The 24592-nt window shown below is 42.2% G+C and overlaps 2 protein-coding genes across 6 annotated transcripts in view; one reads left to right on the forward strand and one right to left on the reverse strand.

Annotated features, from left to right (window-relative positions):
• On the forward strand, positions 1 to 24509 carry SPARCL1 (SPARC like 1). 5 transcript variants are annotated; one of them, XM_030564892.1, is made up of 13 exons: positions 1 to 94; positions 10253 to 10319; positions 10454 to 10507; positions 11443 to 11625; positions 13476 to 14702; positions 15922 to 15991; positions 16726 to 16767; positions 16891 to 17009; positions 17635 to 17755; positions 19388 to 19524; positions 21425 to 21573; positions 22184 to 22332; positions 24323 to 24509. In XM_030564892.1, the coding sequence occupies exons 2-13, from the start codon at positions 10266 to 10268 to the stop codon at positions 24349 to 24351; spliced, it is 2334 nt and encodes a 777-aa protein (XP_030420752.1). In that variant the 5' UTR covers positions 1 to 94; positions 10253 to 10265; the 3' UTR covers positions 24352 to 24509. The 5 variants fall into 5 exon arrangements, with proteins under 5 accessions (XP_030420752.1, XP_030420754.1, XP_030420755.1 ...); XM_030564894.1 differs by lacking the exon at positions 16726 to 16767; XM_030564895.1 differs by lacking the exon at positions 10454 to 10507.
• The window catches only part of NUDT9 (nudix hydrolase 9), a 45723-nt gene continuing 32800 nt past the window's right edge, over positions 11670 to 24592 (reverse strand). The window contains exon 12 of the transcript XR_004000697.1: positions 11670 to 12972. The gene's annotated coding sequence lies outside the window, so the exon portion shown is untranslated. The remainder of the gene's footprint in view (positions 12973 to 24592) is intronic.

The raw sequence follows: 24592 nt of genomic DNA on the forward strand, positions 1-24592 counted from the left end.
TGGTCCAGAGAGAAAGGGCTCAGCTGCAATTTCAGCCTTGGGTATTTTCTAACTTGTTACTGAATAAATTGTGGACTTGGCTACATACGTCAAGGTAAATTTTACTACATTTACTACTTGTATCTTCTCTGATTGCGTGTATTGATCTGTAACCTTTGGGTATACTCAGGGCAAATGCTAGTGGGATAGCTGCTTTGTCAAAAACGACGCTAAATAAATTTCTGTTCAGAGTTTGCACAGGGGAACACACTGGTAATGCAACTTATTTTTTTTTCATTTTTATCGTTCTTCCAGTTCTGTCAGCACAATGTCCAAAATGCCCTGTCTAGTAAGAAGATTATTTTGGAAGAAGGTTAAATATACCAGGCCTGATTCTGATCCCATTTACTTTGGATTTACACTGATATGATTTCACTGGAATTGCTCCTGATTTACATTGCTGCATGTGAGATCAGAATCAAGCTCAATAATTAGTTATGTTCTGAACTGAGAACTTTTGGGGGAGGCTTGAAATATATGATGTGTTTTATGGAACAGAAATAAACAGGGATTAACAAATTACAGCTGAATCATTACAGGAACCAACAGTTACAGAGGATGATCCATGTAAATCTTGTCTGTAAAGTTTTCCATGCATTAACAGCTTGTTCTGTTCTGTTCTACAATCCTATCACAGAGACAATGCAACCATGTCAATGACTTAGAAACTAGTGAACATTCTTTGCTCCTCTAGATTTATGAGACACTCCAGTTGATTTTTTCATCTTTTTTATGTAGATCCAAACTCTCTCTCTTCTTCCCTTTCCTACGTATTCGTAGACACACATACCCTATTCCCACTGTACTCACAGAACACCAAGAAAGTTAGGTAGGGAAGAGAGAGAGGTCAAGGTTTAATGTTTGTTGCACTCTATGCAACTATCAAACCTGGTTTGATGTGCTGGCATCTAGAATATTCCACATTTTATTTTTTCTAAGGACAAAGACCAACCTGCACTGAGATATCACAGTGATAATTTCTTAGGACAGGTTTTCTGCAGTCAGTTAGCAAGGGGTGTTGCAGAATACATTGCATCCTTGCTACTTCTCACAAAGAGGCTAAATATGTCAGTGCTGCATCATGGCTTTGTTCCACTGGCCCAAAGCCCACAAACTCTAAATAGTCATATTGATTCAATGCAACTCAGCAGAATTAAACTAATTCTTTCCCCCCTCCTATGGGTCTCTATTTAGAGATATTTCCTTTAGTTGTGCTTAGATAATTAGGGCTTGATTCCACTCCCATGGAAGTTAATGGCAAAACACCTAGTCATGCAGAGTTGAGCCATATCATATATTATGATAAACCACAAAAATGGAAGCATCTTTCTGTGTGTATCAGAAGTTTCCAGTTCATCAGTGGTTAACCCAGCAGGAGGATCTATTCCACTGCTGGTAGAGTTACTTTGCTTAATTTACAGATTTCTTGATATCTCTTGCATCTGATCCTTTGAACATTTCATTACATATCTTGGGAAATGCTTGGAATCTTTATGGATGGTTCAGAAGGATAGATTAAAATGTTCCAGAATCTCAGCATTTGTGGCTGATACTGATATTTATAACTGTGTTCCACTGAATAAAGAGCACTGGATCTTATACTTTGAGGTGATCCTCCAGTTTACTATTAGAGCCCTAAGATTCCCACTTATGAGCCTCTTACCTTGAGGCCCCCTGTCATTTCTACTATGTATCAAGCAAATCTCATGCCTCCTACAAATACTATGGGACTCCTGAGACACAGCATTGCAGGAGATTTCACCTCTCACATCTTCCTCTGACAGCCTACATCCAGCTGGTCTCTTCCCCAGACTCCCTTGTAGCTCAGCTCTCAAGCCAACTCATACAACAGTTCAGTCCCTTTGTGGGCTTCAGCTGTAAGCTAAAACACAGTCCTTCACCCCACCTGGGGCTTGACTCTAAACAAAATGGTCCTTCACCCCACTGAGATCAACTGCAATTCCTCTCCCTTATCAGGGTGCTGATTCCCACAAGCCTTTTCCTGTTAGTTGTCCAAGTATTACTTAAGCTGGCCTGACATACACATCTTATTTTTTTTGATCATCACAGACCCTAGCTCATGTATCCTTTCCACTCCAGGCCCCCCAGCTTTAACCTTGCTCCTATAACTCTACTTTCTGACCACAGCCAACTCCAAACTACTTTCTCTAAGTTTTTCCCAGGGAGCAGAAATTCTGCCTCTTCCTCTATTTAAGCAGTGCTCACCTTCCTCTATTTAAGCAGTGCTCCACCACCACAGCTGGGGTCAGTCTAATTAAGCTCCATTACACTCAGCTGGGGTCACTAATTAGCCTCACGATACCAGCTCACCAGCTAGGCTGAGACAGCTGCCAAGTCATGGGCAAGGCTGTACCCAGGTTGTTTCAAAAAGCCATCCAGCCAGTGACAGTGCCCTACAGCAGGGGGCAGATGGAATGAAGTTACTACGTAATTCTCCTTCCCTTGCTTCTGTAAACTATGCTGAATAGCAACAGCATTCCAGGAGCCCCACTGAAGATTCAGTTTTGACCATAGATTAGAGGACTGTGTAATGATATTTCATCCTGATCTCCCAAGCTGCACTACATCCCTCAAGGTAGGACCCATAAGCGGAGGAATAGTTTGTTTTCCTTTACTGATTTTGGAGGACACTAACCTGAAGAATCTACTATGTTTGCCAGACTCAAACTTCAGACACTTTTTCAGCTGGGGGAAAAAGGCAGGTTTTTTGGGTTCTGCCACAGCAAGGAGTTTGAGGTTTGAAACACCATCAGAAATGTCAAGTACAAACTGCATGATGCTGTACCAGAATATGATGCACCTTATTATTAATTTTTTTATTATTATTGCCATGTTTATTTGCTGGAGTGTTCTGGGCACTTTACAAAGATATTAAATGACAAGAGAATTCAGGGCTTTGGCCAATCTTGAGTATCTATCAACTTCTTGAGGACAGACTGTATCGTTTATGCCACCACCCTCAGTAGGGGATGTTCTGGCTTTATATCATCAAGGAACAAAGAAACACGTAGATTGGGCCTCAAGCAGGCAGATGGTGCCCCAAGCATATAGAAAGTATAGGGACAGATTCTGTGCTGTGTGACCACCCCCAGGGTAATGTACTCTAACCTATGGCAGTCTTGTCTGGGCTACCTAATGGCTGCTCTGCATCTCAGAATCCCATGTAATGCAAAGTGGTGCATATATGCCCCATCTTGCCCTGATCTCTCCCCTCCAACCCTGCCTAAGCACACCTTCCACACTGAAGACTGCAAGAAGAAATAACTGAGTTGCTTATTTCAGCAGTACCTAACCTGTTCCATGCCAGGGTAGTTTTCTCACAGCTCTTAGCAGCCCCTATACACTATGGGAATGATCCAAAGGAGCCAGCTCCACAGTATCTGCTATTTTGGGGAACTCTTGCACAGCTGTGCAAGAGTGGAGAGGAGTCTTCTTGTCTGCCTCTACTCTGTGAGGCCAAGAAAAGCCATTCATGATCTGGTCCCTGGATGGCAAACCAGTTAGCTAATACTCATTACAGCAGGGGTGAGCAAACTTTTTGGCTCGAGGGTCACATCATGGTGGGGAAATTGCATGCAGGGCCATGAATGTAGTAAGGGCTGGGGCAAGGGTTTGGGGTGAGGGAGGGAATTCGGGGTTTGGGACGGGGTGCAGTGTTCAGGAAGGGGCTCTGGGCAAGGGGTTGGGGGGAAGAGGGGTGCAGGATGTACAAAGGGGCTCAGGTGAGGGGAAGGGGGTGCAGAGTGCAGGAGGGATGCGGGGTGCAGGAAGGGACTCAGGGCAAGGTGTTGGGGGGAGAAGGAGTGCAGGAAGGGGTGCGATGTGCAGGAAGGGGCTCAGGGCAAGTGGTTGGGAGGAGGAGGAGTGTGGGATGTATGAGGGGGCTCAGGACAGGGGAGAGGTTGCAGGAAGGGGCTCAGGGCAAGGGGTTGGGGGGAGAAGGGGTGTGTCATGTACGAGGGGGCTCAGGGAAGGGGGTGGGCGTGTGGAGTGCAGGAGGGGGCTCAGGGTGGGGTTGGGGACTCAGGCAGAGGTTTGGGGTGCAGGAGGGGTGCGGGGTGCAGGAAGGGGTGCAGTGTGCAGGAGGGGGCTCAGGACAGGGGGCTCAGGCAGGGGTTTGGGGTGCAGGAGGGATGTGAGGTGCAGCAGGGGGCTCAGGGCTGGATGCAGGGTGCAGGAGGAGTTCAGGATGCTGGCTTCAGCCCAGCGCCGCTTACCTGGAGTGGCTCCAGGGTGGCAGTGGCATGCAGCAGGGCTAAGACAGGCTCTCTGCCCCAGCACCGCTCCCAGAAGCAGCAGGCACCACGTTCCTGCAGCCTCTGAGGGAAGAGGGGGCAGATGGCTCCATGTGCTGCCCTCACTTGCGGGCACCTCCCCGAAGCTCCCATTGGCTGTGGTTCCCAGTGGGGAGCCCTCTTCTCCCACCCCCCTACCGCGGGGCCGCAGGGACACGGTGCCGGACGCTTCTGGGAGCAGCGCTGGGCTGCAGCACCACGAGGGTGGCAATCCTGCAGGCCGGATCCAAAGCCCTGATGGGCCAGATTCGGCTCGCAGGCCATAGTTTACCCTCCCCTGCATTACAGGATAGAAAATGTTATTGCTTGCACATTGGATAACCAAAGTGGGCTGTAAACACTCAACCAATGAGTGGTTTAAAAACTATTGATCAGTCAGTGATTTCACACATTCTTTCACCCACTTTCTCCACATAAGGACGAATGGCCGATCACAAGCCAAGGCGGACACTAACTTGGGGTTCAGTATCACGTGCTCTCTCACCTTATGCGGCATCCCTCGTTCACACCGGCCATCTTTATTCATGCAAGCAGTCCCACTGACCTCACTGTGAGTATTCATGTGAGTCAGGACTACTCAGCCATGGAAGGGTTGCAGGATCCAGCTTCAGAATAGTTTCATGTTGCCCAGTGTACTTGGTTCTGACTGGATTAAGTGCACAAAAGTATCTTTGGCTTCATCTCAGCTCTTTAACTCCTCTATGTGGAGGACTTCACTGAGAAATGGCCATTATGGATTGATTAATTAATTAGCAGCACCATAATAGCAATGTCAAAAGAAGTCAAAAAGGATTTTTCCATTTTAAACGGAGCTGTATGAATACCACAAGAGCCCAGTGTTATATAATCCAGTCAAGCAGTGCCTGCTTTAGATTTAAGGAGGAAAGTCCAAAATGTCTTCTCTTTTCAGAAACAAGGAAAGGATTTTTTATTGGTGTTTCTTTCTCTACCCCACAAGCGGAGGTATTGTTACTATTTTATGTTGCTAGTCCAAAAATGTTAGCTGTTTACTCTGCTGTGCGTGGCAGGGGCTCACTGTAGTCATAGCAATGAAAGAGTAGAGAGAGAGAGTCCCATGACAGCTTAGGAAAGTAACTCATATTAAAACTTGCTTTAGCAGATAAACCCTACAGTGTTGTTCTTGCCCATTTTTCTACCATTGTGCAAGTCCCTGTGCACACAGTACCAAAAGGCATGAGACAACTAATTCTTAAGGGAGAAAAGTTGATACAAATATACTTACCTGATTATCATTTCCAGTAAAATCTCAGCAGCATTTAAAAGATCATTTATCACGTTGTTATAATTCGTGGGAACATGAACGTATGTTACACATCTCATATAAAATAAATAATTACAGCAAGCAGAAGAAAGTATAACTTGTTTCTTTATGCAGTAAAGTCAACGCAATAAATTATCTGTTGGTAAAATCCAGTCCTATTGGCCTGTTTCTATTTACTGTCTCGCCTCTTTTCATGCCCAGGTCAGATTTTCATTAACGCGTTTTTCCTTCCCACAAATAGGAATTCAGTAGTGTGCATACCATTCAGTAGAATCCCATAGGTTGGAATTCAGTAGTGTGCATACCTCTCCTACAATTTCTGTATGTTCTAAAAAGGCCTGATGTCAGTGCTGCATTACCAGGGCCGGCTCCAGGCACCTGCGCAGCAAGCAGGTGCCTGGGGCGGCCAATGGAAAGGGGCGGCATGTCTGGCTCTTCGGCAGCAATTCGGCAGCGAGACCCCAGTCCCTCTCAGAGGGAAGGGCTTGTGGCCAAATTGCCGCCAAAGAATGAAGCGGCTGTGGTAGAGATGCCGCTGAAGTGCTGCTGACTGCGGCTTTTTTTTTTTTTTGTCACTTGGGGCGGCAAAAACATTGGAGACAGCCCTGTGCACTGCAATGAAAATAGCTGTCAAAATTACAGCTGCTCCACAGAAATAATCCCAATATGCCAATGGAAAAATAGAGCCTATCACATTCTATTCAGCTACAAAGGTAACATTGTAGTTATTACTGTGGAACCCATTCTGTTAATTCCACATAAAGGCCAGTCCTTTCAGCTGGCGTAACTCAGTGTTGCTTCATTGTTGTCCACAGAGCCATACTGATTTGTACCAGGGTGCTAGAGATCCAGAAAGCCTGGGGCAAAAATTCAGAAGCACTAAGAAGCCTATTTTCCCAATTTCAAAAGTAGATCAAGGAACTTAGGCTCCTAACACCCATTGACTTTCTATGATACTTAAGATCTGGTCTACACTACAAACTTTTTCTGGTATACCTAGGTCAGTCAGGGGGGTGATGAGGCGTGAACCATCCGGCAGAGACATATTTATACCAGCAAAACTGCACTTTTGCTGGTATAGTTTATTTCACTTGTAGGAAACCGGAATAACCTATGCCAGCAAAAGCCCGGTTTTGCAGATATAAGTTGCGTCCACATTAGGAATGCTTTACTGGCTCAGCATACCCGTTTAGCTCTGGGCCGTCCAGAGTGGGGAGAAGGAGGGGCAATTTTCCCAGGCCCCAGGCCCTGCAGGGGCTCTCACAAGAGTTTTTCAGGACCCCTGGAGCGGGGTCCTTCACTCGCTTCGAGGGCCCCAGAAAACTGTTGCGGGGCCTGGGCCCCCAGAGCTTCTTCCGCTCTGGGTCTCCATCATCTGCAATTCGGCGGCGGGGGGTCCTTCCGCTCCGGGACCCACCATCGAAGTGCCTGGAAGACCTGCAGCGGGGGGTCCTTCTGGCACTTCGGCGGTGGGTCCCAGGGCAGGTCTTCAGTGGCAATTCTGCAGCAGGAGGTCCTTCCACCCCAGGACCCGCCGCCAATGTGCCAGGTCTTTGGCGGAAGACCCCAGGCCCCCTGAATCTTCTGGGTGGCCCTGGTTTAGCTATACAGCCAAAGCGCTTTTAGTGTACACCTGGCCTTATTCTCCTAAGTGCCTGAGCCACTTCTGAAAAGTTTACTGTTGATGCAGAAACTAAGAGGTAAGGCTCCCATTTATTTCAATGCACTTGGAATTGGGCGCTAAATAAGAAATGCTTCCAAAAGGTAAAGCTATAAATGATGGGACCCAAGGCATATGAGTGCCCAGTGAGCAGGGAGGTTCAAAATGCATGGGTGGGGTTCTAATTCAGCCCAGGCCATCTTTCTCTGTAACAATAGGGGAAACACAACTTGATTAACTGGAGATTTGTATTGTTAATAAATTTGCAAAGGCAAATAATAATAATTGCACTTCTACAATATCTTTATTTTGGAAGGGATATTAAACTTCATGCTTCAGGGTTTAAGCCAATCTCCAACTATTAGAGATCAGGGTGAGACCTGACATCGGGCGGGGGAGTCAGATTATCCCACATCTACCTACTGCAGGGTTCTTACATTTCTTCTGAAGCATCTGGCACTGGCCTCTGTCACAGACAGGCTTCTGGACTGGATGAATCTCAGGTCTGATTAAACTTGGCAATTCCCATGTTCTATCAAAGGCTCTCAAAATGCCTCAAATGATAAAGATTTAAGCCTCACAAAGGCCTCCGTGAAGTTGGTAAGTGATATTATCCTCATTTTACAGATAATGAGTCACAATTTCCCTGTGTCCCATTCATTCCAGTAACAACGGCTTAATTTGAGTAAAGGTGACAGAATCAAACCCCAGAAAAGTCAAAGTTGATGGTGGAGCTAGACATAATAATACATCTCTTATCTAGTGCTGTTCCTCTGTAGATCTCAGAATGCTTGACAGAAGAAGATCCATGTCATTAATTTGATTTAGAAATGGGAAAACTTAGACACAAAGCCACACTGCAGGTCAGATGGGAGTAGAACGCAAACTACTTGAAGCCCAGTCCTGTGCTCTAACTGCTAGATAACACTTCCTTCCTTGATTCTTGTACCAAGAAATACTGAAATGCAAACAAATACTAGGGCTCTGTCATGTAAAAAAAAAAAGTATGGAAATTCACATGTAAATTAGTTTCTGCTCTTGTGTTTCTGGCATGCTGCCAAAGTGACTCTCCGTACAAAAGAATTTTTACAGCACTGATCTAAATCACTTGCTTCCAGGCAGATATGTGTTAGGAATCTTTCACACTTTCCCTTGTGCTGTCTGTTGTATTCTATTTATCTCTGCTGAGTGCACCTGAAAAAGCTAAACCCTGCAAACTAGACAGACAATTGAAGCTCTTTATTACGCTGCACTACAAGTGGAGGCTAACTGTGCGGTGCAAGAAGGGAGGTTTGCATCATTAGTGGCACATATTCAGGAAGTGTTTTGTTCTGTATGAACTATGAGGAAAATGTTGATATTAAGGAACTAACAACATTAACACAAAAGCAACTTCCAACAGATATTCCTTCAGTCGGGAGTGGGGGCGGGGTGGTTAGGATGCTTTTGCAGGCTCTCCTACCAAATACAATAATCAATGCAAGCCATTGTTTCCTCGGTGTATGAACTTGCTCCCAGAACAGAGACTTGCCTGGAACTCTTCCTTATGGTCTTTGATGTTTTTTTCCAAGCACTGGCAAACAACTGCCTGGATAAATAACATTCTTATACATGTACTGAGTCTCAGAAGCTTATTGTAGTTGACATTCCCAACCTTACTGGCTGAGGGTACAGCCAGATTGTTCATGTGCCAGTGAGCTCAACCAGCAAATTGAGACGCTGTTTCGTTTAATTAAAAATAGGGCAATACATGCTCCGTTTATACAGACAATGGGAAAAGGTGTAGGGGGAATCAAAGAAGTGAGGTGTGGAGAAAGATGGATGGGGGAGAAAAACAGGGCAGAGAAATGTGAAGTGAAAGGAGAGATGTGAAGAAAAGCAGCAGAGGAAAGAAAAAAGGTGAGAAAGTGGAGAGAAAGCCTAAGAAGAGCATATAAAAAAAAAGAACCAGAATAAGAGAAGGGAAATAAATATAAGACAAAAGAAAAGAAATAGAATATACTAAGTCCCCAGGGGTTGTGGGGTTTTTTGCATCGATATAGCTACACACACAGAAACTGCCACTACCGATGCACTACACAGGTATAAGATTTAAGTTTTAGTTGTGCAGGTTACCTCAGCAAGCAAAATAAATGAGCTGTCTCTGTTTCGCTTACATGTTGACATTAGCATAAATAAAGCAAGGAAAGCTTCCCATGCTGTCAGCACTAAAGCTGGGCAGGAAATGGTTCTCCCATCCCATAGAACTTTTTGAGATTATATATATATATATATTCTGCACTGGGACAAAATCAAGATCTTTCACAGTTTTTCATGAATAATGAGAGCGAGAGAGAGACCCCCAACCCAGAACAGCAAGAGAGCGAGAGAGACCTCAATCCAGATAGCCAGTCACATGGTGTTCCAGGCACTCACTTGGGATGTGGGAGACAAATGTTCAAGTCCCAGGTCTGAAAGATCTGAATTAAGCAGAGCAGGGACTGAGCTGGGGCCTTCTAGCTTCAGAAGCTAATCTGTGGAATGGAGGAAGCAGTGGCTGTAAAAGAATCTATAGTCAGTTAGTGTGTCAGACACAGAACAGGGTCCAGGAACTGGACAGAGGGGCCACTTGGCAAATATCTGGGCACTCAGAAGAGCTGGTCTAACAATACAGCACGTGAGCCCCCCAGGACCCTATTCTGTATTCCTTCACACACCATATTGTAAAAGAACTGGGCCAAAGTGACTACCGGCATAAGCAGGCACAACTCCACTGAAATCACACACTACTGGACTCTGTGGGGGAACTTTGTGACTTTTGATTTGTGTTTCCCCGCCCCCAATTCACCCACCCAAATGTCCACTAAATGGTTTGCATCAGACAGCTTCAAATAGTTATAACCAAACCTTGACACACTTCTTCTGAAAGAAAACCTCCAAATTACACCATTCTAGAGTTTATTATTGTCCTTTTAGAGATCTGGAAAACATGAAGCCTGTGACTTTCTTCATTTGCCTCATGGGATCAGCTTTTGCTATTCCGGTAAATTCTTTTCAATCTATTACTTACCATGCGTTTGAATTTTCATGTATTGAGATCATTGTGCTCTAGTGTCTCCCAGTGATCTGTTAAAGATTTTGTTTATATGCAGGTTTTAATCCCATTTTCTATTCTAGACCTATCCCTTTATGTACAAACTTGGAATCCGTGGGCAGAAAATTTCAGAAAAGGTATTTGTTTCTTCAAGTACCAGGCCACAATATAATACTGAGTTCCAATACATGAAACACATTTCTGTATATGTATTTGTTCACAGGTTCATTTAGGTAAAGTAGTTCCCCCGTGAATTACTATGAAACTCCTCACCCTTCACATGTTAGCTAGCCAATGGCAGAGAAGCATGCTCAAAGATCCTGATAAGATCTCTTATGCATCCTAAGAGCTGTCTTCATAGCATTTGGAGAAATTCTCACAACCCGTTAATAAATTTAAACATGATATCTGTGTATTTATTGCAGGAAATAGCGGATCAAACCAAGGGTCAAATCCTGGTTGCCTTACCCACACACACCTGGTAAAGCTAGCAGGATTTGGGCCCTACTGAGAAACTATTATATGAACAATCATAGAGTGGAAACTCTCAAAGGTATCATAACAGTTACTGTACATGAAAATGTCATTTTGATCTAATGTAGCTTTTACGGCTCGTTGTTCATATTTGAAAGAAGTGAGTCTATTCGAAGATGGGCAGAATGCTGCTGTTGAGCTAGACCCTTCTCTGGTGTTAATTTACGCCAACAAAAGCTCTGTTTCATGTTTTTATATTTAGAGATGGGCCCAAACCAGACCTCTGTCTCTTACTCCCCCACCATCTGAACTTTGGTGGTTCAGATAAAATGGAGTCTGGTGCCAAACTAACTGTGATGTTTTGTAAAAACAAAACTCAACCAAATTTTTGTGGAACCAAATGCAAAATCCAGCCTCCCTCCACCTACCTTTTGTTATCATGAGTTACGTCTTGCTCCTAACATGTTTCCAGGTAAGTTACCTACCATTACACATGGTGTTCTGGATTGTCTTACAGGTTATAAGGAGGGGGGGATGACTTTTAGTATTTCATAATGTATCCATCAGAACAATTTACAGTATAATTAATTTTTTTCAGATAAATTTCAGGTTCATGCCAGACAATTCCCAGGCTGCAACTGTCTCCGAGAAACAACATACAGAGAAGACATCTGCAGCAGGACAAAATATTGCAGTACCAATACTGGGTGATTCACTAGTTGCAAGCAAATATGCAACATTTATAGCAGACCAGTTGCCCTCTAATGGTAATCAATTGCAGGTACATTTCCTAAATCAGCTATTTGTTTTCACATAACCAAAAAAGTTCCCATATGGTTCCTTTAAAAATCGCCAAGCTCGAAACATACAGAGAGTGTGTTGTAACTAATGTTGTACAAAAAAGTGAAAAGACGTTAATTACATTCATGAAACATTGCACTAATTTTGTCTTGCAAGATTTCTGTGTTGCAAAATGGTCTTTTTATTCAACTGTTGCAAGATAACCAGTTTACAGTCAAAAAATGCAAAAATGCATATGCAAATTTTTGTAGTTTACTACCAAAACATTTTGACTCAAAAATAGTATGTTTGAGGAAAGATGTACTTATTCCCCAGCTAAAAAACAGAATTGTGAATTTCATTTTGAATATTTCATACAGTCCCAACTGTATCAGAAGGTGCATTGGATTAGAGGGAAATGCTAATGAAATACTTTTGATACCAGCTTGGCTTTACAAAATAGGATGCAGCTGATTCACACACAGTCCTATAGCATTAAGTGTCCATTATAAAATGGTCCCAGTCCAGTACCCACAGAAGTCAGTGGGAGTGTTTTGCCAGTATCTTAGGCATTTGTAAATACAGTAATCCCACACACGAGTAATCCATTGAGGGCAATGAAGTCTGGGCTTTAAATAGGATCAGGGTCAAGCTCTATGATTTTGCTTAGTGATAAGCCAGACAAAGGACTGTGGCGACGGTCTAGCATCCTCCGAAATGCCGCCGAAATTTGTTGGGGACCAATGGAGACCCCTGTGATAAGCAAACCTCTGAAGGTCTGGAGACTTGGTTCACAAAAACATAAAGAGTTCTACATGTTAACGTGAATGGTCTGCAACCTCCTTTACTTGTAATTCTTTAGCAGCCACTGACTCTGCACCCTGCCAACAGAAGAGAGTTCCCTATTGTAAAGCTGTAGGGAAGATAATTGGGAGTGACCAACATCTTAAACTTCCGTCATGGCCTTCTCTCAGCTCCTTCCTTTCTCTGATTGGTAGGTAGATGAAAGGAGATGGATGGGATCCTTAAACGATATTTTTTCATCTTAAAAAGGTCCAGTGTTGGTTCATTTCAATGTAGAGTAAAAAGCTTTAGGTCAGTTCTGATATTCAATCATTCCTCCCCCCCCCCACTTCACAGCCTTGGGTCCCACACTTACATTGGGCTTGGTCCTCCAGTTTTGCCACTGTCTTCATTGGTTGTAGGATCATCCCCTCAATGCACACATTGATGCTCACAGCTGGTTTTGGGAAGGTGTTGCTGGTGCCATCAAATTAAACAGGACTCCTGCTTAACTCAGCAAGGAAGCAGAGCTGCATCACCATCATACAGGATAGATCTGGTGATCCTGAAATGATAAGGCACAGTTCACTACCCAGGAAGATACCTAGTCAAGTACTTTAATCTCGTCTCTTCCCTGCCTGCCTGTTGAGCATTTCTTCCAAAGCTATTGCTAGCACAGTATTTATCCTCTAGGATAACTGATAATTACTGCTGACAATGTTTGCAAATACAAGTACCTAATGTTAGTCAATATTTAGGCACCTAAGCTGAGATTTCCAAGGGAGCCTAAATGAGTCAGAGATCCAACTCCCATCAAGTCTCAGTAGGATTTAGGTGTCTAACTCCATTGGAAATCACAACCCCAAATAAAAATGGGTTGATTGTCAAACTTGCAGAGCACTCACAAATCCACTGATGTCACAGGGAGTCCCACTAATCTATGCACTGATACGTTTCATCCTATGTATTAACGAGTGAAAATAGCATATTAAATATTGACTTGGAAATAGAGTTATAAAATGAAGTCTTTATTATACTGTTCAATAAACATGCATTTTTCTTTGGAAGGTTAGAGATACTTCTTCTGAATCTTCAAAGAAGAAAAACACAGAGTCTGAGCAGTATATGAACAGCAATAATGATTTACTCTCAATTCAGGGCAGCAGTGACAGGGAGGAGCAGACATTGATGATGGATGATGAAGACAAGGATGAGCATAGGAACGCTAACAGACAGGAAAGAAACAGTAGTGAGCATCAAGTGAAAAGAAGTTTAGGGCTTATTAACTTCCTTGCTCAGAACATGGGTGTAAAGCTGGCTTCTGACAATCAGGAGAGTGTCTTTGAGAGAAGCAGCAGCCATCAATCTAATCGTGAGCATCAGTTCAAGAACGATGTTAAGAAAAGCAATATGGCTAGCGATGATCAGGAAAACCCAGAGCAGGGTCTCACTGTTGGTCAGGAACAGGACACATGGATGTACAATAAAAATCCTGTTGGATTATTTGAAAACAACAGTGAAGGTGATGAGGAAGAGGAGCAGGAGGAGACAGAGGAATGGGATGAAACTGGCTACAGAGACAGGAGGCAAAAAGCCCACATGAAAATTCAAGAAGATCTCTGCAGGAGTGAGCAGAATGAAGATAGCAGCCAATCTGATGAAATGCTGAGAGATGCTAGTCAGCCTCTCCAGATAACTAAAAGGCAGAATGAGGAATTTGAAGAGGCTGACCAAAAAGATGAGGAGAATAATACCCCAGCACAGTCACATAAAGGAGAAGAGGCGACAAGCTCACCAAAAAGTACTGAACAAGATCAGAATGCTGAGTGGCCAAGCCAGGAGGATGAAAATAGGTTCCAAGACAATACCCAGAGCATTAGTGACCACGAGGAAGTGGTGAAAAGACAGAATCTAAAAAAAGCTGCTGCATATATGGAGGCCAGCAATGTTGAGGACAACAGTCATGAAAACGATGATGATGATTCTAATAATGATGCTGAGAGCGATGAAGATTTCAACAAAAGCCAAAAGGAAGCAGCCTACCACGAGGGTGAACAAATTCGAAGTAATGATCACAGAAGCATTAGTTCTGAGGAGCAGGGGGAAAGAAAGGATGAAGATGAAAGTGTGGTGACTAATGAGACAGAGGATGACCAAAATGTCAACATTAAACACCTCATTCACTTTGAACAAGATTATTATAGTCATGAGCCAGCCATTTCTGACAATGAGGAACGTGAGAAAATAATCAGCCTTGTGCAAAGGAGTGTGAACACCATGGAACCTGAAGATAATGTAAGTGTCTTTAAAAAATATGGGTGCATAAAGATGCAGCCAAACTTAAGTCCAAGAGAGTTCATAAATTACATAAACAGAGTTCTTTATCCAAATCTTCCTTTTCACATCAATGGGATATATTTCATCCTAATTTATTCGTCACACAAAGCAATCTTCAATTTGACTATTTACTTCAATGATCTGATTGGACTAGTAGTACCAGAACACAATAAATGTGTGTATTTCCAGTGTTTTTTGAGAGTCAGGTCTTCATTGTGAACACAGATTGGTATCCTGGTTGAAATTCACTATCTAACACCCTCTGCTCTCTGTGTGAGGATTAAACCAATGTCCTAAAAAATAAACCACTGTTGTTTACTATATGTAAATGTGGCTCAGAGAGATAATGATTCTAAAAGGCATCCGCTGTCCTTCTCTAATTCCTCTGTGAATACTTTGCAGTTTTTGTCGTTTACAATGTATTTTAAGATTAGACTATCCTCATATTATAGGTAACAATCCTTCATTTTCCCTGATGACTGCAGTATAAAAGCATAGCTGATCCACTTCAAGTTTTTATTATTGGTAAATTCTTGATACATTTGTATTAATCTATAAAGGAAGATATAGTCTAAGCACAAGCAAATATTATACAATAGTTGCGGAGGTTTACTTTTCATTTTTAAGTATTATACTTGTATGTAAATTAGATATAGCCCCTCAGCTCCTGACAAGTTGCAGGCACCTCTGGTATAGACTCTTAGAGGTAGATTTTTCACTGACTTATAGCTAGTGGAGTACCATTGACTTTCTGTGTTTATGCCAGGTGTAAATCAGAACAGAATTTGGCTTCAGTAATGTGCATGCATAGGGACTTAGGTCCCAATTCAGCTATCCATCTCTACTAAGCAAAGCAGTTAAGTATGTATATAAGTGTTTTGTTGATAGGTTGAACTTAAGCACATGCCTAAACACTTTGCTGAACTGGAGCTTTAGTGTTTTTATAACGTATCTTTTTCTGAAAACAGTGCTACCTCATGCTATGGGGGTATTGTCCTTTCATTTATTTAGGAAAGAGGAAATATTGACTGTATTTTTTTCACCACCGGACCAGATTGTGCCCTTACATCAAGTCTATGAAGTTGCACATTTGTAACTGGGGGCAAATGTCAGTTGAATGTGTCTTCTCTACAAGAGATCTATTATAACTTCTACTTTTGCTTTTGTGACTGTAAAGGTTATGACGACAGGCAGTTCATACAATGAGGATGAAAGTTCCAGTGATAGCAGTATGAAGGTTCTTCTCTGTGAGTAATCTATCGGCAAAGCAATTAGAATACTACTAACACAGGGGTTCTCAAACTGGGGGTCAGTTATTACATGGGGGGTCGCGAGCAGCCAGCCTCCACCCCAAACCCTGCTTTGCCTCCAACATTTATAATGGTGTTAAATATATAAAAAGTGTTTTTAATTTATAAGTGGGGGGTCACACTCAGAGACTTGCTATGTGAAAGCGGTCACCAGTACAAAAAATTTGAAAACCACTGTGCTAACGCTATCAAGCTGTGGAATTTGCTGTTGTGGATTTTATTTTCTGCTTTATTCATGATGTGATTTCACATGACTGAATTTTGCTTGCACTTGATTCTGTATATTACAGAGTTGTGCACAAGGAAGAATCTGTTCTGCATGCCCTTGTATTTATTTATTTAAGTGTTGAAAGAAATGTAAAAACAGTAACAAAAAAAAGTTGCAGAAAGAACCCTTGCTTTTTGTGACATCTGTATAAAAGTTGGAGTTATTTTCCACTGAAACATATCACCTTGGGGGAGGATGTGATCTTAGTTTGATTTAAATCATGAAATGGCAAAATGATTTGGATTCAACAAGAACAGATATGAAATTTCACCATAAACAAATACTGAAACTGAATCTAAACTTTTTTTCTTTCTTTTTCACGTTTTTCCACTGCTTGACTTGGGCTGGGCTGGGAAGTAGAAATATCAAACTACTGAGAAAGAGGGTTTGGGTTTTTTTGCGGGGGGGATGACAGGAGGAGATACTTCCAGTTCAGCTGCAACCAGTAAGTACTAAAAATCTTGTTCTAATGAGATTTCTTGATTAAAGAAATTCAACTGTGTTTTGATAAACTTTCAATAAGCACTCAAGCAATTTGTTCCAATAGGCTGGTCTGATATTTTTCTAGATCCTTGTAGGAACTTCCACTGTAAAAGAGGTAAGGTCTGCCAAGCAGATGAACAAGAAAAACTTAGTTGTGTTTGCCAAGATCCGGCTGCTTGCCCTCCAACTAAAGATCATGAGCATGTAAGTATTCCATGGAGTACACAGGCACAGAAAGAACTCACTGCAGCACTTGCCTGATACCCCATTCCTCTGATATTAATTGGTGCAATTCTAGGGAGCTTGTGAATGGTTTCCAATTATTTTAATAATCATATACCCAAAGGGCAGAGTTCACACAAAATATTCTTGATTGCTGTTTGATGCGATTATAGAACTATTAGTACACTACTTGAATAAAAAATAAATTACAATTGCTCAGCAATAATTCTTTAGCTACTCCAAGAATAAAATTAAAAGTTACATTTGCCTCTGTGAGGTTTTAGCATGTGCAAACACATACACAGAGTTATGTATTTTGGACATTACTTAGTAATGTTTCCAACAGAGTTGTTATGGGGTTCCTACATCATTACTGCAAAATTATATCCAAAACGCTTAGAATTGGGTGCCTAAAGTTAATCACCCAAATCCATATTTAGATGCCTAAATAAAAGGGATGGTTTTCAGAAGTTCTGAGCACCCTTTTCCTTTGAGCACTCATACATCAATGGCCATGTGTTATATTTGCTGGTCATGAATGTTATACATTAATGTTCATATGATCTGACAGTGTTATTGACTAGATTTTTTTTTTTTTGCTATCTAGGTTTGTGGCACTGATAATAAAACCTACGATGGCACATGTCAGCTCTTTGGTACTAAGTGTAAACTTGAAGGGACAAAAATGGGACACCAGCTGCACTTGGACTATATGGGATCCTGCAAATGTAAGGCTTTATTTATTTATTTATAAATATATAATTTACCTATATATACAGGGCCCATCATCTTAGTATCTAGACACTGAACATAAGCTCTTGTTCCACACCCTTCTTTTGTATCAGTGACCAGTTAGAAATAAGCTCAGAACCCTAGACAGGTCCATTTTCTATAATAAGCTGCACAAAAGTCCTGGCTAACTTTGTGGTTCAAGCACTTTTCTACCTGCAATATGCCTTGGGCCTGCCTCCATCCCAGTTACCATCTCTGGCTCTCTTTCTGTCTATCTAGGTGCTTACATGGCCTTCATTACTATAATATCTGAGCACTTCAGAGTCATTAATGTATTTATCCTCACAACTACCCCGTGTGGTAGAGAAGAATTATCATTCTCATTTTACAGATGGGAACCTAAGAGACTAAGGGCTAGATTCACAAAGGAACGCAGGCAAGGGCAGGCTGAACATTACCCCACCAATCTTCTAAGTGCCTAGAAAAGCACGGGATTCACAAAGCCTAAATCAGGCACCTAAGCTCCCTATACAATGAATGGAGAGAGATTGGTGCCTTAGAATGGGATTCATAAAAGCCAGAACACTAGTCAACTCCATGCCTAAGCTAGCCAATGGGAGGTGCCAAGTCAAAGGAAGTTTGCTAAGCTCTGCCCCTCTCTCAGAGATAGGTGTCCAAATTTGGGCTTCAGGGAGGTGCCTCCATCTGGCTGGGATTCTCAGCTGCAAACTGTCTCTTGGTGTGAGGCATCTATGCTGCTTTAGTGAGGGGGAGGCCCTCCCTCTTAGCTGGTAGCCCTGGGTTAGGATATTCACTAAGTGGTGGGCGACCACTGATGTAGCTCCTCATCCATCAGAGAGGGAGAGGAATTTTATCTGGGATCTGCCAACACTCAGGTGAGTGCCCCAGCCACTGGGCTCTGGGATACTCTGAGGGGGGGCACCCTCCATCTTTCCTGTGGAAGCTGTTCCAGTTTGGAGCAGGGGGACTGGATCCTGGATCTCCCACGTGAGGGCTCTACCCACCAGGATATACAGTCATTCCTATTGCTATTTTTAGCCATTGATAATTTAGCTAGATTAAAGCTAGTGCCGGTATGCCTACCCAAGCTGCAATCACACCTTCAGCTGCAGTGTAGACATACCCTATGATCCCGATCATGTGAACACTATGTATATGCTCAATTTTAGACATAGGAGTAGCCCTCTGAATAGGTCCTATGAAGTCAATGGGACTTCTCATATGCTTAAAATTAAGCATATGTTTAAGCATTTGCAGAATTAGGGCCAAAGACAGTAAGGGGCAAACTGTTGCAAGCAAAACTACTCGTTGGTGCAATTCTGTGCTCATAATTATTTCTGATGGCAGTTTAATTCACACAGACAACTAAGCAACTGCCTCATACAGAATCAGAGAATTGAGCATCCAAGTAATCTAAAGTGTGATTGTAAATAGCTGCAGCAAATTGCAATGGCATTCCCAATTTTACATCGCAAAAATAGATGCCAGTTTAAGGTTGAGCTGAAAATTTGGTTCATAAGATTCAGATTTTGCTTGGAGATGCTTGAAACTGGGGACTTAATGCACCTCTTGATAATGCGACTAGAATCCTTCGTGGTTTGAAACAGACATTCCTCCTTGCACTGACTATGAAGTGGATCAGTTCCCTCTCCGGATGAGACACTGGCTCAAGAACGTCCTCATGCAGCTCTATGAGCGTGATCTGGACAGGTCTGGATTTCTATCTGACAAACAGAGGAGTAAAGTGAGTAATTAGTACCAAATAAAACACAGCTGCAGCTGTGTCACTTGAGCGGGGCAAATCATGTGACAAACAATTTACTTAATAAACATTGCCTCTTTTTAATGTTAGTGAAATGTCTGCGAACAGTTTGGGATTTTTTGTGAATAATTCTTAATCTGTGGATTGGTTGTGCGAAGTTCTTTGTGACTATTCAGTATATGAAATTTAGAATGTGAGCTGTATGTTTTCATCAGATACCCAGGTTACATGATACATTTCTCTTCCCCATCTAAATAACTGTAACTCTTCGAAGCTGATTTTTGGTGCAAATTCTCACTTTTACAAGTTCAGAATCTGCTTTCCACGAATAATCCCCAATATTTGCATCAATTTAGTCTTTCCAAAGAAATTCCTGCCATAATACTCAGAGAAAGTGAACACAAAAGAATGGGCAAACACAATCAATCCAAAAGTTAATTTAAAATTGGATTGAATAATCATGGGAAATTGTTTGCAGAACTCATCCAGATCTATACACTAATAACCTACAATTAAACAAAACCATTACTCATTAACAATATGTTTGACAGCTATGAAACTGCATGGTGGTGTTGTTGACATTCATTGTTCATTAGAAACATTGTTCATGTTTCAACTATCCTGTATAATTGCATCACTATTATTCTGGCATTGTCATATCACTGGAGGTTACAGAGGATTAGTATGGGGTAAGGATGTTGTCTCAGTGGGTCTATTCCAGTTCTATTAATAATATCATTGCACTATCTTCTGGCAGGTCAGTGATTTCTGCGACAAGAATTGGTGGCCAGAGTCTAGTTCCTCATGGATAGGGGTCATCATCATTAGAAGTGCCACCATAATTGGCAATCTTGCTGGCAGGCTCAACAGAGACGCCAAGGACTGCACTGGCGAGAACACTGAGCTACTTTCTAAGTGTTTGCTCCTGCAAGATGCTGAACATCTCTTGCCAAGGTGCTGCTGAGCACCTGCAATTCTGAGTGAAAATGGGAGTTACTCCACATCTTGTAGGATTCAGCTCTAAAACCATGGTGACTGTGGCCAAATTCTCAAACGTGCTATTGCCACTTGGAGTTGCTCAGAAGGTGCAAAGTGGACAGACTCTGGCCTCAGCTAGTCAATGGATGATTCCGGTTGCACAGGGGATACAACTTAATTGGCATACAACTGACAAGACTGGCAGAACCCTCTCCTGTGCCAGCTGCTCCTTTCCCCAGTATAGCAGATGTGTCATGAGAGGAAAGTGAATAGCCGGGGTTTAGCATTGCAGAGCTCTGCTATGCCTATTCACTACTGAGTTACAGATCTTATACAAGTGAGAGAAAAGTTAGATCAAGCCCCCAGTTGAGACAGACTAGTGCAGGATTGAGGAGGCACAACTGCGTCCTCTCTCTCCCTTCCCCCTCCACCCACCTGGCACATACAGACTGAAAAGCTGCCATAAATGAGTGGTCAAAGATGCTCTGGTACAGGGGAATCATATGCCGGAGGCTGAACCAACACCCAGCAGTCTCAGCATCAGAGTGACAGTAATGTGACATACAGCCACTTTACTTCCCACCATCCCCTGTATCTTGCACTGAGTACACATAGCTAGACCTGAAGATCAGGTCCTAGGATTTCAGGTTCAGCTCAGATAAATATCCAAAGCTTATCTGAAATACCCATACTGCTTAGGTCTGAAGAAATGTGCTGGTAAACATATAAGGACAGACCGTTTAGTGCAATTTCCAGCAGCTCAACTTCCAGCCACAAATACTGCAAAAACAACTCTCTCGTGATATTTCAATGAAGATACATGTGTGTGTGTGAATGACAACATGTGAATGTTATTCCGATTAGTCCTTCTGTCACTGAACAATCCACTCCTTTATTGGTGTAGGTCAAGAAAATCTATCAGAATGAAAAACATCTGATGGCTGGAGATAATCCAGTTGAGCTTCTGTTACATGACTTTGAGAAAAACTATCATATGTATGTGTACCCAGTGCACTGGCAGTTTAGCCAGCTTGATCGGCACCCTGCCAACAGGTAGAAACTGTTTCTATGCTCAGTTCTGATTCATTTTTTAAGATCATGATTTTTCTACTTTACAACGTCTTTCAAAAAGTGCAACTATTCTCAATGGCATACATACTGGGCCAGATCCTCTGCTAGTGTAAATTGGCCTCTCTATATTAACTTCTGTGGAGCTTGTAAATGGGATCCTTCACCTCATGGACTTCCTCTGTAAGATACTCCTCTGGTTTTACAAGGACAAGGGATTTAGTTGCAAATACCTGCTACCCACACAGATTTCATAATAAATATATATATAGCACCTTTAATTATAGGATTTCACAGAAAATATTAAGGGCCTGGGGAAAAAGCACCAAACTCACCTGGGCTGGGTGATAGTGAGACTGTGAGAACAAGGGAGTAATCCATAGTGGTTAGTCACCAGAGATGTATTATTGGCTTATTTGTAGTTTCAAAGATTATATGAACAGAATTATCACAATATTAAAGATATACAAAATCCTTAAGATAGTTAATATTGGACATGTTTCTTATTATCCCCTTGTAACCTGGACATTCTTCACTGACCCTGATTTCTTACCCCCAGAAACAGAGATCATATGCTACCTTTATTTCATTTCAGATTATTGTCGCACTCAGAGCTTGCTCCTTTGCGAGCTTCTCTAGTTCCCATGGAACACTGCATAACTCGTTTTTTCCAGGAGTGTGATGCTGACGGAAATAAGCATGTCTCTTTGAAGGAGTGGTGCCACTGTTTTGGAATTAAAGAAGGTAAAGCCATAAGGTTGAGAGGCAGGTGGGTAGGGAGAATTGCTCCCTTCCAGAGTAGGCAGAGAGTATCTCAGTTCATACACAGAAGCTAAGACACTTTGGCATGAACATCAAGTTAGCAGTGTTCTGAGGTGAATGAAATGGCGTGCAGGGATGACAGAATCTCAGAAGGTACAGCATTCTGGGTTGGTTCCAAAATCATGCTTAAGTTTTACATTAGGAGTAATTTCCAACTTATTTTGCAGTAGGTGAAATATCTAATCACATACACAGCAACCTAGCTTGGGCCATGCATACAAGATCAGAACAGGAGCCCTATAGATCTATATATAGACTATAGGTCAAAATCTTATTGATTTCCAGTTTGTACCTATATAAACAAGAGAATTTGGCCTTTAATGGTGCTGTTCAACCCCGTGCCCCACTCCTTAGATTCCAGTCCGATGGCAGAGGCCTGCGGAGGAACTCTTGCTTTGGCATCTGTATTTTGGGTATCTGCAGTTGGTCGCAGTCAGCCTAAATAGTGGATGCCCATGACCTGAGTCTCCAATCGTAATTCCTCTCCTGTTTTACAGCGGTCCATTAACCTCCGGATTCATACTGATTTAAGTGAGAGGAAAACCAGCCCTAGAATCAGAATCTGGTGCTCCATAACACACACATTTACAGCATAGCTCACTTTGCATATAATGTCTTGTTGGCATCTTCTTCATCCCCATATAACTCTCTAGGAAATCTATCAAACCCTGTTCCGTCAAAAAAACCTCCCTATTTTGGACCCTGCCTATTTCCTCCTGCAATGGTACTGTACCCCATCCTTTTGAAACCATTGACAGTATGATTACTGTTTGGTCTCACTCATCTTTTTTACAGAAGAGTTTTCCAAAACACTGTGGTGTTGTTTCTGTCTAAATAAGAATAAGGGGTTCATCTGACCTATGAATAAATGGGTTTTCCATTTAGAAGTGTTCAGAAACTGAGCCACCTGAGCTTCAGTGTTAAAATACAGACAGTAGATGAAACTAAAAAATCTTTTTGGCCAGGTTCCACATTAGACAGAGATAGGCAGCAGGATGCAAAGATAAGAAATAAAAAGAAACTGGAAACTTTGTCACCTCCTGCCTCCCCCTCAAGATATGGAGGGTCATTTTTTAAAAAAAATACTAAAAGAAGCAGCGAGATGCAGATGTAAAAAAACCCCAAACCTCTTTTCAGCAATAGAACTTGATTTTGCATAGGAGAATCATAGTAATCTTTTAAAACTTGTCACAAACAGGTCCCCAAACTCTTTGGGCCAGGTTCTTAGTTCCTGTTCAATGTACTTTGTGCTGCTCCAGAAAGCTGGAGGTTCCTCTGACATAGGGAACTCGCCATGTGAAATAAAGCCACTGTAGATGGTTCTATACGATCCCTCTTTCCATGCAAGGGACATTTCAGTCCATGCTCTGGAATGGTGAGGGGAACAACTGGGTTGCCTTGTACTCTGACAATCCTCAAGTGGTGGAATGGTCTCAGTCCTGCAGGTGTAATTTATAGTAGCCCTGAGACTGCTGTAAGTTATACAGGGGCCATTTCAGTCCCACATCAGCCCTAGGACTGAGGGAGAAGGGTGGGGATGAAGGTATTATTACTAAAAGGAGTAACAGTCAATGGTATGTGCTGTTACTAATGGTTCTGTTTGTCCTTTGTGGGTTAGGGTGTCCTTAGTGATTTTGAAAAGGCAGGAGATGATTACTGAACAACAAACACATTGGGAATTTATTGCATAATGAGAAAGCAGCTTGAACAGAGAAGATATAGGATGGGTGGCACCTCAATTTGATATGAACATCTGTGTTTGTATAGAGATGTGAATAAAATAGGCCAGCATCTGAGCCCTCTGAAACTTTAGAGAGAAAGTGCTGACTAGCTCATGACCCATTCACGGGTCTTTCATATTAAAGGTTCATTCATGATAGTAACATTTTTTTCCTTCTTCTCTATTTCACAGAAGACACGGATGAAAACCTCCTGTTCTAAACCTAGCAGGATAGAGTTCCAGCACCCTGTTCACATACCAGTCAAATCTGTAAAGCCATTGTATTTCCAAGATACTGATAGAGTAACAGGTTTGAACAGAGAGCTTACATAAAGATTTTTGTAGATTGACAGGGTTACTCCCAAAGAAAACAAAAAAATAAAAATTCTAAATCAATTAACAGTAGCAGAATCTAAGCACTTCTCGGATGACATATCTAAACGTTTGTTTCCTGCCTGGAGT

Source organism: Gopherus evgoodei, chromosome 5, assembly GCF_007399415.2.
Source record: "Gopherus evgoodei ecotype Sinaloan lineage chromosome 5, rGopEvg1_v1.p, whole genome shotgun sequence".
Lineage (NCBI taxonomy): Eukaryota > Metazoa > Chordata > Testudines > Testudinidae > Gopherus > Gopherus evgoodei.

What these genes read in the sequence shown, in the direction of transcription:
- SPARCL1 (XM_030564892.1), top strand. Translation starts at nt 10,266, where the DNA reads ATGAAGCCTGTGACTTTCTTCATTTGCCTCATGGGATCAGCTTTTGCT. An exon ending in CTGACAAACAGAGGAGTAAA is followed by an intron (nt 19,525 to 21,424) that starts GTGAGTAATTAG and finishes TTATTGGTGTAG; the next exon opens with GTCAAGAAAATCTATCAGAA. An exon ending in GATCGGCACCCTGCCAACAG is followed by an intron (nt 21,574 to 22,183) that starts GTAGAAACTGTT and finishes ATTTCATTTCAG; the next exon opens with ATTATTGTCGCACTCAGAGC.